This window comes from Sinocyclocheilus rhinocerous, unplaced genomic scaffold (assembly GCF_001515625.1).
Source record: "Sinocyclocheilus rhinocerous isolate Xijiao unplaced genomic scaffold, SAMN03320098_v1.1 scaffold1115, whole genome shotgun sequence".
Classification (NCBI taxonomy): Eukaryota; Metazoa; Chordata; class Actinopteri; order Cypriniformes; family Cyprinidae; genus Sinocyclocheilus; species Sinocyclocheilus rhinocerous.
The window spans coordinates 1,597,956-1,613,906 of NW_015658514.1; the positions used below are offsets into that span (position 1 = coordinate 1,597,956).

Consider the following 15,951-nt stretch of genomic DNA (forward strand, 5'->3'; position numbering starts at 1 on the left):
GCGTTTCAGAAAGGCGGGGCATAGAGGAGAAACAATAATGTACAGTATGTGGAAAATAATGTTTTTTTTTTTTACCTAAAACCGCATAAACACATTTCATTACACCAAATACACAACATAATGTTCTTTTTAGCAACATCATATGACCCCTTTAATAAACCTCAATATAGGCGCGATGGATTTTATAGCTATATAAATATTTTAGCGATATTTTATGTTGTGAAGGATAGGCACAATTGAAGTATGGAATGGCAGTGTTTTTAACAATTCAAGTACATGCTATTGCACTCCACCACAGAAGGTTTTCTGTTGTAATTATTTAATTATATATTTATAATTATTTATTTATTTTTAGTGTAGTTCATATAGACATTTTGTTGTTCTTTTTTTGTACATAAATTATATAATTTTATGATCTCTAATTTTCGTTGGCCAATAATTAGATTTATACATCTACCCATTTTAAGATTAGCTGCACAGCAAAAGTGTTCAACTATCCTGAAGTGATTTTGTCAATCTGTACTACACTTAACTTTATTTCGTGGTTACAAAAGAGGTTACATCTGAATATTTTCACACACATACTGATTTGATGAATTCCTTTCTCAAATTGCATTGACCAATGTTTCAGGAGTTTATGACACAGAATAGTATGCTTATATTAATACATGCTTATTTAATAACTGTTTTATTTCCTATTTGGTTTTATGTATATGCTTTATTTTTTTAAGATTAATTGTTTTTTTCCAAAGCATCTTTAGATGCCAGTGTACTGTAAGGTTAAAGGGTTAGTTCACCCCAAAAATGAAAATTCTGTCATTAATTACTCACCCTCATGTCGTTTCAAACCCGTAAGACCTTCGCTCATCTTCGGAACAGGGGTTTTGGAGAGTACCCCAGAACGTAATCAACGTAATCAGCGTTGTTTACGTTCAGCATGCGCGCCCTTTTTACTGAAAATAAACAGCGCAGATTATGTTCTGGGGTACTCTCCGAAATGGCGGAAGACGGTAACTCGGGGGAGAAGAATGGCTGAATAAATTATGTTGTTATTGTTTTCTTTGCGCACAAAAAGTATTCTCGTAGCTTCATAAAATTATGGTTGAACCCCTGATGTCACATGGACTATTTTACAGGTGTCCTTGCTATGTTTCTTTGCGTTGATCATAGTAATATCATTGCTGTCTATGGAGGGTCAGAGAGCTCTCAGATTCCATCAAAAATATCTTAATTTGTGTTCCGAAGATGAACGAAGGTCTTATGGGTTTGGAGCGACATGAAGGTGAGTAATTAATGACAGAATTTTCATTTTTGGGTGAACTAACCCTTTAACCCTGCCTGGTTTACATATTTCAAATGATTAACAGTTGAAAACAATCGTTAGAAATTTTGAAAAGTAATCAAATGTAATCAGTTACATTACTTTAGTAAAGTAATTGAAATAGTTCCACTACTTATTACATTTTAATGGGGTCACTTGTAATCTGTAATCTATTTCATTTCCAAAGTAACCTTCCCAACACTGGAAAAGACTGTGCTTCAGCAGACGACTGCTTTAAGACACAGTACACAGTATTTCATACAACTCTGCAAATGTAACTAAGCATTAATTCAAAAGCCTCTCTAGACAGTTCATTGTGAAAATCATGTATTTGGCTTATGCAGCCAATGCCATTATACCCTGCGAGGGCATGAAACATCCATGCATTGTGTTGTCTTTTATACAGCAAGTAAAATTTCTAAACAAATAAACAGTTTACATCATTTTTTTTCCAGAGCAAATGTATAAATAAGTAGATTGAAGGTCAATACACTATAATTTCTTATACTATAAATATATCAATAAATTGATCTAGTTAGTCTGTAAAACTATGTTTCATTCAAAGACTGTGTACGTCATTTGCAGTGTAAGACCATAATTTTATTGAAGATAAGACATTGCTTAACTACTTAACACTAAAATGACATTGCACTAAAAAGCTATATATTGCATCAGGAGTAGGAAGGTTGACATAAGAAATTTAAACCTTTTGGAAAAGCTGACCAGCTGTCAGATGGAAATAGTTTATGTTGTCAGGGCTCTGTGGAGGAATGCATGCTGGTTAAAGAAATGTCAACCCCCTGACGGGGCATCTGTGCTCATCTCTGTCACAGCCTCTCAGAATCAATGGGGTCAAAGTTTACTCTGAGAACGTGGACAAACGGCAGATCATCATGGACCTTCAGATCAGGTGACATCACATAATATATGCTATGTTGACATCTTTTGATCTTTTATTTAACTTTCTGGTTATCCCACAGGTTTTAATATTTCTCTTTTCTTTTATAGCTATGTTGGAAATACTGAAATCGATGTGGATGTCAAAAGGTACTACTGTAGAGCAGGGATCAAAAGTATACAGGTATATTGTTATATATTCTCATAAAACATTGATAATGTGATATTCTCTGCTCTTGTGCCGCATACAGCAGTAGGATTGCACTGTTATTTGTTCACAACAGATACACAGCAGCTCTGTTATGTATGGCATCTTCCATTGAGTTTGTCTCCATGAGCCAATGGATTATGTTAGCCAAGGCCAGAGAGTTAATTTGTTGGATACAGGGAAGCTCTTTCCTATATTGTGAAGCAACCACGTGTTTCATGGAAGGAATCCATTCGACTGTAGAACGGAGCCTATTTTTATTTTTTACAGAAAGGGTGTGTGTGTATTTATAGGGAGGCGTGTAACCAAATACTAAAATGCCCTTTTACTGTTTGTAGTGCATGATCAGATATATAAACACATGCTCACACAATGACCGTTTTGTACATGATTTATGGACTTATTTCATTCTGTCGCATTAAATGCATAGCAGATTAAACTCCCTGTGTGACAGCATGCTGTGTTTATGTATGATGTATTTTTTACTATATGTCAAGGAGGTCTATAATACCTGGAGAGAGCTGTTAGCATTCCCATTCATCTCTACGATAGTTACACAGGGAAGTCTGAGGCTGCCATCTTTGCTTTATGGAAACTTAGTTCCAGAAAAAAATAGCACATTTCATGGCTTTAAGAGCCCTTATTATATAATTAGCCACTGGTAAAAGATGTTCAATAATATAATAAACATTTTAATGAAACTTTGTGTTTTACATGTCACGAAATTCTAATTAGTGAGTAAGGTGGGGCAAGTTTATTTATATAACACCTTTCATACACAAATTGCAATTCAAAGTGCTTTGCATACAAATAAGAAAGAAATAAAAATAGAGTAATAAAACAAGTAAGAAAAATCATCAGAAAAAGCAGTTCATATATACACTGACTGACCTTGTATAACCTCTTCCACATATTATGATTAAGGACTACTTGAGACAGGGCATTCCCTTGAGTTATTTGTTCTCATTAGCAGCTCTTTGGTAATGGATGATTGTTCAAAACAGAAGCTCATAATTCTGTTGTGAAGGTGAATTGTCTATTACAGAGCATGTCAGAATGCTGTCAGAAGCAAAATAATAAATGCATCATGTCAGGATCCTGAAACACTCATCATCAGCCTGGGGCGCATAGTGGTTAGATTGACAGCGCTGCTCTCTCACGCCAAAAATCTTTTTCTCATTTTCCAGAAAAGAATATCCATCCTTAGAAGGAAAATATAGGAAAATAAGACAAAGATATTAAGAAAACACAGTTCTGTCATTCTATTTGAGGTCTCCAAGGCTGATGAAGTGGGTTGTTCCTAATTAAGGCAGCAATGCTTTCATTAATATAATCTGGTGAATGCCAATTTTATTTAATTTTTTAGCTTTTTTAATTGAGAATATTTCATATTGCCTTAATTGGAGTAAGGTACACACCGAACCTCTAGTGAGAATCCTTACCAGTGTTTCAAAATGTAATGTGATGTGTCTGTCAATTTCTCTGTGTATGTGCTTGGCCGCATGTATGAATAGCTACATGGAGTTCTGCGGGTGATTCTTGAGCCACTTTTGGGGAATATGCCGCTGGTTGGTGCTCTTTCCCTCTTCTTCCTCAAGAAGCCAGTGAGTTTACGAACAATTTATTACTACCTTGATAATATTGTCTGTATTTTTGCCTGATGAAGACTGAAGTTGCTTTGTTTCTGATAAAGTCTGGAACTGTAATATCAGTGTGTGGACATGTATTCCCTTTTTCACTTTTGCTGCCTCTTGTCCTGCACCTATGTTTAACTTGGATTTGAATGTGAGCATTTCCCCAAAAAATATCTATTTTGCCACACCATACAAAGGAGCGTTGTCTCTGAAATGCTGTTGTTTGCAGTTATTGCAAATGATATGTTATACAGCATAATGAGATACAGCTCTTGAAATTATATATATATATATATATATATATATATATATATATATTACATTTATATCTTTAGGAGATGCTTTTTGTACAAACTTAAATGTGAATAAATATGTTTATATTGTACATACAAAGTCATGGGTGAGTGTTAGGGAGGAAGGATTTTAAGGAAAGAGTGTCTTAAGGATATCTGATGAGACAGCTATCAGATAAGATTGTGAATGCTGAAAGAAGATAAGGCATAAGATCAGAAGTCAGTGTGGAATTTGAGTGGGCAGTGACTTGGTTCTTGTTAAACAGCAGGAAATATTTGAACTTTTCAAAGTATATCATAGAGTCCTCGTAATGAATGCATGCAGAAGACATCTAGAAAGAATTAGTTTTACTTCCATCAGCTACATGTTGCGGTCAGTCCAAGGGCAGTTGAATGACTTTGAGATATATCTACAGATGTTGAGACATTTCTCAGAATATCTTTTTTATGTTCCACGAAAGAATGTTATACAATATTATAAGAAGGTGATGACAGAATTGTTATTGAACTATCCCTTTAATGTGCTCATAGAACCACAAAGATCGTCCTTGACCTTGACCAACCATATTTTTTTCCACGCACTCCATGAAGTCAACTTTAATGGCCTATGAAGGATATTTGATAATTTTCAAGATGCATTTGACATGAGGTCAGTTAATCGAGGAAGGGTATCCTCAATCATTGCAGCAGATCCAACGGCAATAACGCATATAAGAACTTTGGGGAGTTGGAAAACTGTGTCAAAGCAGCTTTACAGTATCAAATAGGAAAATAGTGTGTCCGTGCAAAAGGACAATAGTAAACACTCAATTTTCAGTTAAAGGCAGTTCATCATTGAATTCAGTGATGTCATCGTCCAGCTCAGTTCAGTTTAAATAGTATCTGTGCAATCAAGTCGATGATATTACTGGAAATTAAGTGTCCCCAACTAAGCAAGCCAGAGGCGACAGCGGCAAGGAACCAAAACTCCATCTCTGGTGGCTACAGTGACCTCGGAATAAGAAAGAAACAGACTAAGATAATGGCGTAGATGTCATTCTTCTTACGATGTAACGAGTACATTGTGTGTTATTGGAAGTGTTCCCGGTTCCGGTTGACCTAATTAATGCAACCTAACAATCCTTTAATGGATTTGAATATTAGAAATGTGATAGTGTGTTATGTGTAAGCCAGGTTAAAGAGATGGGTCTTTAATCTAGCGTGGAGGAGTATAATGTAACAAGAGCTCGTTCAAATACTGAGGTGCTAAACCATTCAGGGCTTTATAAGTAATTAGCAAGATTTTAAAATCTATACGATGCCAGTGCAGTGTTGACAGAACCGGACTAATATGGTCATAATTCCTGGTTCTAGTAAGAATTCTAGCTGCTGCATTTTGGCCCAGCTGGTGTTTGTTCATTAAACAACCACCCAATAAAGCATTACAATAATCTAACCTTGAGGTCATAAACGCATGGATTAAATGGATTAAATTTGACATTGAGAGAATAGGTCGTAATTTAGATATATTTTTGAGATGGAAAAATGCAGTTTTACAAATGCTAGAAACGTGGCTTTCTAACGAAAGATTGCTATCAAATAGCACACCTAGGTTCCTAACTGATGACGAAGAATTGACAGAGCAGCCATCAAGTCTTAGAGAGTGTTCTAGGTTATTATATGCAGAGTTTTTAGGTCCTATAATCAACACCTCTGTTTTTTCAGAATTTAGCAGTAAGAAATTAAATTATTAGACAGAAATTACTGTCAACATCATAATATGCATTCAACTTTACATTAAACCAGGGTTTCTCAAACTGGCCTTAATGTAAGAACTGCGGTGGGTTTGTGAGTTGATAAAAAGCTAATGATTCATTAAATCATAAAAATTTAAAATAAAATAAATCAAACACTTGAACACCAAAAATATAAATATTTTATTTGTTTAACTTTGTCAGTGTGACCATTAACTGACACTAACCTGTAAACATGCAAATGTGTTATTAAATTATTGAAATATTAACTTTTCCAGAGATATTTCAAGTAAATATTTCATGTCAACGAGGCTTGGCTGACAAAAACATTTGGGAATCGCTGCATTACATGAACAAACATTAATAAACAAACATGAAAATTACACACCCAAAGTCATCCTGGTTTGAAAAATTGCAGAACTGACAATTACTGAGGGTTACTGGATATGATGAAGACATAGTGTTTCACAGCTATACATCACCATTGTTTAATAACTTGCATAGTTATTTTTAATACATGGTCTGATTGCTTTATGCTTTATTCACCCAAATTCAGAAGCATGGTTTGCAAATTGATTTTACATGACCATTCTATATTGTCAATTTAGTAAAGCTAAATGGTATAACACAGTAGGATTTTTAGAAAGGATCATTTAAAAGATAAAAAGAAGAATATGGGAAAATGAATACATTTTGAATTTACTGCCATCGTGTAAATATGTAATCATGTAATCCATTAAAAAGTAACTGTAATCTAATTATGACCATTATAATGTAATATATTCTAATTACAAGAACTTAATTTTTAAACCTAATTATATAATCCATATTACATGTAATCAGTTACTACCTAGCACTGGCGTCTAGTTAGGAGATAGTGTTGCAAGCATGTCCACTTCAATGGCACAGTGATGCATTTTTTATCATTTGCTTCTATCCCTCATTCTTCTCTCTCTCTCTCTCTCTAATTGACCTCCATTTGTCCAACACATCTGTTGCTGTCACATGGTGATCTGCTCTTTCTTTCCTCCTATTTCTCTCTCTGTCTCTGCTGTAGCTGCAAGGGTTTTGTACAGCCCAGTTTACATACAGAAGGCAGAGCAGCCCTACATCAACCGTACGGTGATTTAATGTTTTTCTTTTTGGGGCATGAGATGTCACTTTGAAATTAGACTAGAGTAAAAGGTTGTAGTCGATCAAAAACAGTTGTTAAGTTGGGAATTTACCATTTCTCAAAGCTGACCAGCAATCATTGCATTGAATTTGCGCTTTGTTGCTGATGAAGTGCAACTAAACAATGTATTTCACAAGTTATCCAATGTACCTGTTAAATCTGTCTTTGCCATCCATTTTTAGTTTGTAATTGGTTGTTAATCAACTTTAGAAATTACCACCACATTATTGGAAAAGTACATTTTTAAGGATACAAAGAATGCACAGGAAATTAAAACAGAAAGAAAGTGGTAATGGGTAAGGACATGTTGCAGACCTGACTCAAACCAGCATTACCGGCATTAGCACTAATGGTGTGTACACACTTGTGTTCGGTTTTCTTGGTTCTTTTGGTCTGGACAAAAAATAGCATATGATCCTTTTTGTCTTGGTTAACTTAGTGTTCACACCTTCTTTTTTTTTTTTTTTACACCAAACCTAAAGATACAAAACTGAAGGCATAAGTATAAGTTTACAACCAGATTGAACAACTTTTATGACATATCGTATGATGGAACTTAAAGGAGTCAAAACAGTGCCAGGAATTCCTCTGTTGCACAAATGTAGATCTGCTGCAAGAAGACAGAAGTTCCAGTGCCTGTACCAAACTCTGATGGGTTTTTGTTCATTTAGATGTCTTAAGTCTTTTGAAGGTTTTGGGGACATATCCTAATGACAATGACGAATTAATAATAGTCAGAAGAGTATCACCTCTTTTAGGAGCTTAGATGGAATAGGGTCTAACATACATGTTGTTGGTTTAGATGAAAAAATTTGAAAAAAGTTATAAAGGAAGAGAAAGTTATTAAAGACATTTGTCTTTTGCAGAGCTGCAGGATTGAGATTCTATTTAAAGGTTTGCTAAACAGCATAAAATGATCTTAACAGTTCTACCACGTGTGTATAGCAGTGGCAGACAGTCAGCGTCAGTGACCCAGATTCTACAGTCTGTCAGCACCAGTTTAGTAGCAGGGCTAATTTCACAGCAGGTTATCACAGCTCAGCCTGATTCTAGCTCACATTCTGCTGCTGTTTCTGAATGAAGGCTTTATTGAGTTTTCCTACACCTGCCTCGTTGAGTTTGAGTCCTTTGTGAAGTGTCCAGTGTCCTGCGGTCTGACTGTAGTTTGTGATGCACTGCAGAGGTGGCTTCTCTTCATATATTCCTCTGCAGTGTGGGCGACACTGAAATTCACAGAGGAAAAGAGGCTAAGAGAACATTTTTATATTACATCTATCCCCGTTATAATGGATGGTTTGTATTTCTGTACTTTTTTCTTTCCATCCTTCCCTCTTTCTTGTTTATGTTCTGGTGCACTGGGACACTGATTGTTCTCATTGCAGTAACAAACAGTACATAGTATTGTTATTTATGTGCTCGTTTTAGAGTGAGACTTAACATCCAAGTTGATATTAAATTACAGCCTCAGGCATGTCTAGACATATTTTATTGTTGTTTGTCTTTTTGTGTTATCTGGTTTGTGCTTGTTTCTCTCCTCTGAACAGATATACCTGTATTCTCTCTGTGTTAGCAGTGTGTTTAAGTTATCTATATGCTTGATTCTCTCTTTTTCATTCAGCTATTGGACATAAACTGGACAGGCCTCACAAATATATTGGACATTCCAGGGCTTAAGTAAGTGAACTTTTTCTTCCTACAATGGATTACATTTTTACTTAGAATTTAAAAACAGTCTTTGTTTCTTGGAATACATTTGTAAGTTTATTTTAGTCCTGCAAGGCATTTTATATAAACTGTGATTTATTTGTATTATTTTCATGTTGGTTAGGCTTCTGGTTCAGTTTTGATTTAAGGGCCTCTTGGTTTTCATCCATAGATTTATAAAACATGGAGTCTAGACCTCTTCTTTTGTTTTTGTCTTCATTTAGTTGTACTTGGATGTAGGCCTGTTTATTGGAGATAATTGAAAGAGCCTTTGTTCAGCAGTCTTAGTGCATAATCAATGTAAGACATTATTCTTTCTCTCTAACGTATGTTGAATTTAATTAACTAAAGCTTTTACACATATTATAATTGAACTGTCCCACTACTGAGTAGTGATGAATTTACCTGTTTGGCCACTTTACCTAAACAGTTTATATTATCAGTCTAACACACTTGACTACATTTATGTTTCACACATAAAGGTTTATGCTTAAATGCTTGAAATTAGTTTAGTAGACATTTAAATTGTGGCTTTATATGAATGTCTTTACAAACCTTAATAACGCGCAAGTGGCTATGTAATAGATATTTATATAACTTTATATTTTATACATATCCAAATTTTTCAGTGGTGTGGTGCACTTGATAAAAGATAGCTGGTTGATTAGTTTAAAACCTTACCTTTATAATCAGGTTAATGCTACTTGTTTTCGTAAAGAGAACAACTACCCTTGGGCATTTTACTAAAAAATAAATAAAATAAATAAATATTGAGCACTGTTTCTTCCCTTGGCTATGTGATGAAACTTAGTAGTAATATAACTGGTGATTTTTTTTTTATAATAATAAAAATGACATCCAGTATCAAACTTGCTAGTGGTTATGAGAGAGTGTTCACTAAAATGTATATGTATGGATAAGCATGCATCATAAACAGTGTAATTTAATTTTGAGCATGTTTAAACCTGTTCTTTTTACTTTAAAGATGATATATATATATATATATATATTTACTGTATCACCCTGCATTACATTCGCAATTAAATTTGAATAATTACATTTATGCATTATGCATGTAGATTCAAGGAACACATTTTTTCAGTGTGTTCCCTAGGAATTATTTAGACGCATTAACTAAAACAATGTTTTCAAATAGTCTCAATAGCCACTCAGTGCTCTCTGTAATGGCAGATTAGAAATATCTTATATGTGTTGATATAACATACTGTCTGAAGTAAAAGTTGGAGCAGATTCATGAGTGTTGCACTTCTGGTTGTGCTGATCATGCACACACACACACACACACACACACAGGCGGATGAGTGATTACACCCCTCTAGCTGTTTCTTAACACAGGCTACTGTGGACAGGGGTGGTCCATAGGAATTTACAAGTTAGTATAGTGAAGAGCTCCTTCACTAAGAGAGTTTAAATATGTATGTAGGCCTATTTACAATTTTGTGTATAGACTATTAAAGTTTATTGGTGCTGCTTTGGATCTTCACTGCACAAGAGCTGCTCTCATGTCAGCCATGCTCCTTGCATCATACAGCCAATGTAAGACTGAAGAATAGTACTCTGATCTTAGATCTGTCACTCCAGGCAACCATAATACCCTAATGCAGTGTATCTGTGGTGTCCCACTGCTGCACCGGTGAGTGATTATTGTAACCTCAGAGAACGCTATGCTTGCATTATGAAGATGTTTGGGCAACTGCATCTGCTCAGCAAGCAAATCAATAAGAGAGTTATGATCATCACGGTCATTTTTGCTTTAATTTTTTATGGTGTTTATGATTTCTGTTCGGCATATTGTTACCCACTGAATGTTGGTGCTCTTTTATTACAGAGGAAGTAATTCACAATGAAGTTGACTTTCATCACAGAATTTGGGAGATTGAATATCAAGTGTTGCTGACCAGAGAGATGAGAAAGCATTTTGGAAAAAAGATTGGAGGCAAATGTAAAACAAAGAATGGGTGTAATTGAAAGCATGAATGGAAACAAAATTTAGCGACAGAATGTGATAAGCAAGTTGAGGTTATAAAAAGAAATAAATCAGGCTAAAGTTTGAATTTATTTAATAAAATTTCCATTGGGAGGTTGGTGAAGATTAAGTCTTTTATCTTCATGAAATCAATACATTTGCCTTGTGCATCCCCCATCTAAAGCTCTTAAAGTTTGTTAAGATTATCTAATGGCCATAGGGGTTTAAGAACACCTTTAGAAATGCTTTTATGTACTAAAGTAGTTACTCAAGCTTAACTGTATGTCGGATGTTGATATAATATTACGTGTTGAACAATCATTGAGCTTTCTGTCATGGATTCATAGTTTGCAACTCGTATCTGCATCAGTCCGGTTCAGCATTCTTTGTTCTGTTGTTGAGTGTCATGTTTTATTATCGTGTAGATGAGCTGGTTTCCAGGGAAGCGATCAATTGGATTTACCTCGAAGCTTATTTTTGTGTGTTGTATTATAAGTATGCCAACATTGCACAAAATGGTTAATGTTTCTTTTACCTTGTAGAAGTGTCCTTGGTTGTTTATAAGTTTAAATGTCCATCTATTTAAACTTGCCTGCTGCAGTGTAAAATCATTTGAAATGCAAAGAAAACATGTTTTGGAAAGGAAAGTACAGTAAAATGCAACTAAATTAGACATAATACTAGAACGATTGTGTTTTGTTTTGTTTTTGTTTTTTGTCATTGCATAAAAGATAATGACTAAGTGTATTGCCATTTTGGTACCCATGATGAATTTATTCATCTTGAATAATAAACAAAAAAACACTTGGCACTTGCTTAATAGTGGTGTTGTTGTTATACATGTCTTTGTTCAGTTGTTTTCCGATTTCTTTGTGTTTTTGTTAAATGAAAATGAAAGCTAGTTGGCGTTGACAACAGCCATGCTCAAAATGAGTAATAGCTGTGATTAAGTTGAATTTTAAAAGAGCAAAGCACAATACTATACAATGTGCTGAAATCTATAATAATATAATACAGAATATTTATACAGTACAAAATAGTTATTTATTGTCTAAATTTGACTTGGACTGTAAACGTATTTATTCACTTGTTTATGGTTATTCGTCTGTGTTTTTAGTTATAAATAAATGCAAATTAATGTGGTGTGTGCTGTTTGTATGCAGTGAGAGATCAGCATGCATAAGACTTAAATCTTACTTCTATATATGGCAGTAAAGTTCTCTCATCTACAAACATGCATTTGTATATTATTATGGCTAACATAATTTAACTCTCTGTACAGTATGTTGCCTACTTGCCTGTGTTTGTGTGTTAAGATGACTTGAGGAACCCCAGGTGGCACTGACAAAACTACAGGCTTTTCAACAAAGACAGTCAGCTGCCCAGAGACAGGAGTATTGGTTCAAATGAGAGAGGGGGGAGCTGAGGAATGTCAGCACAAACCTCAAAATGGCACTATGGCTTCTGTGTGTTTCCTCTCCATTACCTCTCCCCCTGCTTGTGCTTGTATTTTAACAAGGTCGGGGTGCATTTGTGCTGGGACAGACAGATGCATATATTGTCACACCACATGCTGCTGTAGGAGTCTGCTGAAATGTAGAAAATGTATTCATGCTAATGTTACAAAAACATACTTAAAAAAACAGTGTCAGATGATCTTTGTCTTTTGTCACATTGTTGGTTTAGTCAGCAGGGTGGTGTTTGAATGTGGTTGTTGTGGTTAGCAATACATCCGGGAGGTACAGGATTGTTTTTTCTCTTTCTTTTTTAAATATTTTTTTTATAAAATCATCTATGGAGTTCAGTTAGACTTTGTTTTAAGGCAACTTCTAAGACAACACCAGCTAGTAGTAGTAACACAAACTCATTTAGACACCATTAAACAGCTTTGGTTGCTTGCCACTGAAACGTTCTCTGTGGAACATTTTGAGTAAGTTTGAAGTTTTTCCAAACTATTTGAGTCTTTTGTTTTCATTCCAGTCAATCATAACGCTGCCTCTGCTTTCATCTCTCTGATGTATGAATTATTAAACCACAATTCTGATCTTCTTTTTCCCACAAAATTATGTATTCTGAGAGAGTTACACTTCTGTCCATTGCATTGAAGATGATGATTAATATCTAGAAGTACAAAATTTCATGTAACTCATTATTTATTTTTCCTTGGCAGTGGCTTTTCAGACCACATGATCCAGGATATTATCAGCACTTACATGGTGTTGCCTAACAGGATCACTGTACCACTGATAGGTGAGGTTGAACTGGCACAGCTTCGTTTCCCTATGCCAAAGGTGAATACACTCACGCATCTCATCAAACCCTACAAATGTTTATTCATATTAATATTCATTAACCTCTCATTGTCTTTGCTGTATACACACACACACACACACACACACACACACACACATTTACTGCGCTCGTAAGACTGAAATGCGTTTCATCATCAGGCACTAGTATATGAACATTCAGGACAACATCTGGAAATTGAGCTCTTCGATGAAGACCCAGATAAAGATGACTTCTTGGGCAGGTGCCACATTCATTTATATAGCTGAAACTTACAATGTTATCTGTTATAGAACTTTATAAAGATGTATAATGTTTCTTTTATTTTTGTTCCAGTCTAATGATTGACTTGAGTGAGCTTCATAAAGAACAGAAGGTTGATGAGGTAATGCAGTCACACTCTTGTTTAGATTAATTTACAGCTCACAGCAAACGTCACCACCAGTTCTCTTTCAGCACCCTCTCATTAATGAACTGACTTTGAATTTCCAAATTTGTTGGCTGTATTGTAAGTAGATTTTAAGTTTTTGTTTTTGTATTTTGTTTTCATTCCAGTCATTCACAACACTGCTTCCGCTTTTAACTCTCTGATTCATGAATTATTAAGCCACAGAAAAAAAAAATCGTTTTTTTTTTTTTACTTCAAAACAGGAATATGATCATCTTTTTTCCACAATATGTAAAAGTACATTCTTGTTAAACTTAATTTTATCTTATTAATGTACTGACTTTGTGCTTCCTTAGATGTAGACATTTTCCTGTATTGATAATGAAATTTTTTTTCCAAAGAAAGACCAGTTGTGTCATTTCTTTTGAACTTGTAGTTTTTCATCATTGGTTTAGAATGAATTAAATGTCATTTAAGCCCATATCTGCCATTCCAGTGCACTAATCACATTTTTTTTTTCTGCAGTGGTTTGACTTGGAAGAAGTTACTACAGGCAAACTTCATCTGAGATTAGAGTGGCTGTCATTGTACCCGAGTGCTGAGAAACTAGATCAAGTATGTGCGCACACACACACACACACTGGCATTCCTATCATTAATGGGACATTCCATGGTTTTTATAGTTTTAATGGCTTTTATACTGTACAAACTATATTTTCTATCCGCTTAACCTAAACCTACCTCAAAACTTTCTGCATTTTCATATTTTCAAAAAACTTAATTCTGTATGATTTATAAGCTTGTTTATTCATGGGGACCAAACAAATGTCAAAATTAACTGGTACTACATTTGGTCCCCATAATGTAGGGAATACCAGGTATACACATACACAATCACTGAATGACACCGACATGATTAAACATACACTAGCTAAACATCATATCATTTCATTTTTGTCATCATCATTTGCTCTTTTCTATCTTATTAGGTATTAAGGAGCATAAGGGCTAATGAAAATCTTTCCTCAGCTCTGCTAGTTGTTTACCTGGACTCTGCCAGTAATTTGCCGGTAAGAACAAGAGTGAGGAGTGTACAAAGATTCTGTCTGAGGATCTGTCATAGGACAATATTTTCTGATGTCCTGCAGCAGATACATGTTTTACATTTTTGTTTACTTTCTGTTTCATTATTTTTATGTTCTACTTTTATGAAATGCTTGAAAGTGTTATTTATGTTCTATAATAGTCTACTTTGATATGAATACAAATGTGAACAAGGTGCAGATTTACACACCCTAATGATTTACATGCACTGATGTTGTTCCCCAGGCTGTATCTTGCAAGGTGCAATTATCGTCTTGCTTCCCCCTAAAGATATTATTCACCCAAGTATGAAACATCTGTCATCATTTATTCACTCTCATGTCGTTCCAAAACTTGCTTTCTTCTGCAGAACACAAAATAAGATATTTTGTAGTCCAACTATTTTTGTGCATACAATGAAAGTCAATGGAGTCCAAAATAATATTGGAATTTGTGGGCTAAACATCATTTTAAGGAATGTTTGTTATTTAACTGACACCTTTTAATTATGCGGCCATAGAATTATGTATTATTAGTTTGCGACGACTGATGTACAGTGCCGACTTTATTAATGCTTTACATTGTGCCTCCCTCCTCTACTGTAAGAGTGTCTTTGAGGGCAGCTTTGGCTGTGGAAACCTAAAGGAGAGGAGGGCCTCTGGTCTAGTCTTTTGTGAGAACCCCGACTCTCTCTATAGAACGTTATTTGTGAGTTATATACGTATATCTGGTTCTCCTGATCTAGCTGTAGCTGTTTATCTAACCTTGTGTGTAGACATTGCTTCCATTCAAGCTGTTCTTTAGTAACAAACAAACAACACCGAGTACGTTGATCTGATGCATGCATGCAAACTTCCACTTTTGCCTGTTGGGCATGTGTAGCTTGTAATTGTCATCCAATAAACTATGAGCATCACATTTCTTTGTCCCATTCTAATTGCTCAGTAACTGAGTATGTATGTATATTTTTATTACATGTATTTTGTGTTTAATCAGACTGTCAGAAGCCAAGGTTTAAATATATAGCTTTCATTCACCCATTTATTTTTACTGTCACATTAAAGGCAGAGTAAGTGATTTCTGGTAGCCAATGTTGATATTTGAAATCACCAAAACAAACACGCCCCTACCCCAAAAGGGTCTTGCCCATTGTGATAGCTCCGCCCCACATATACGTATGCAACCCAGGCAATGATTAGTTCTGTGAAACAAAGCAAAACCAATGTTACACCATGTCTAC

The 15,951-nt window shown here is 34.9% G+C and overlaps 1 protein-coding gene across 1 annotated transcript in view; it reads left to right on the top strand.

The window, feature by feature from the left end:
• The window catches only part of LOC107722405 (extended synaptotagmin-2-A-like), a 33,378-nt gene that overhangs the window by 9,926 nt on the left and 7,501 nt on the right, over positions 1-15,951 (top strand). The window contains 8 exon segments of the mRNA XM_016530762.1: positions 2,155-2,231; positions 2,330-2,402; positions 3,941-4,030; positions 8,879-8,934; positions 13,122-13,484; positions 13,577-13,625; positions 14,154-14,243; positions 14,618-14,698. Coding sequence (XP_016386248.1) covers positions 2,155-2,231; positions 2,330-2,402; positions 3,941-4,030; positions 8,879-8,934; positions 13,122-13,484; positions 13,577-13,625; positions 14,154-14,243; positions 14,618-14,698 — 879 coding nt within the window.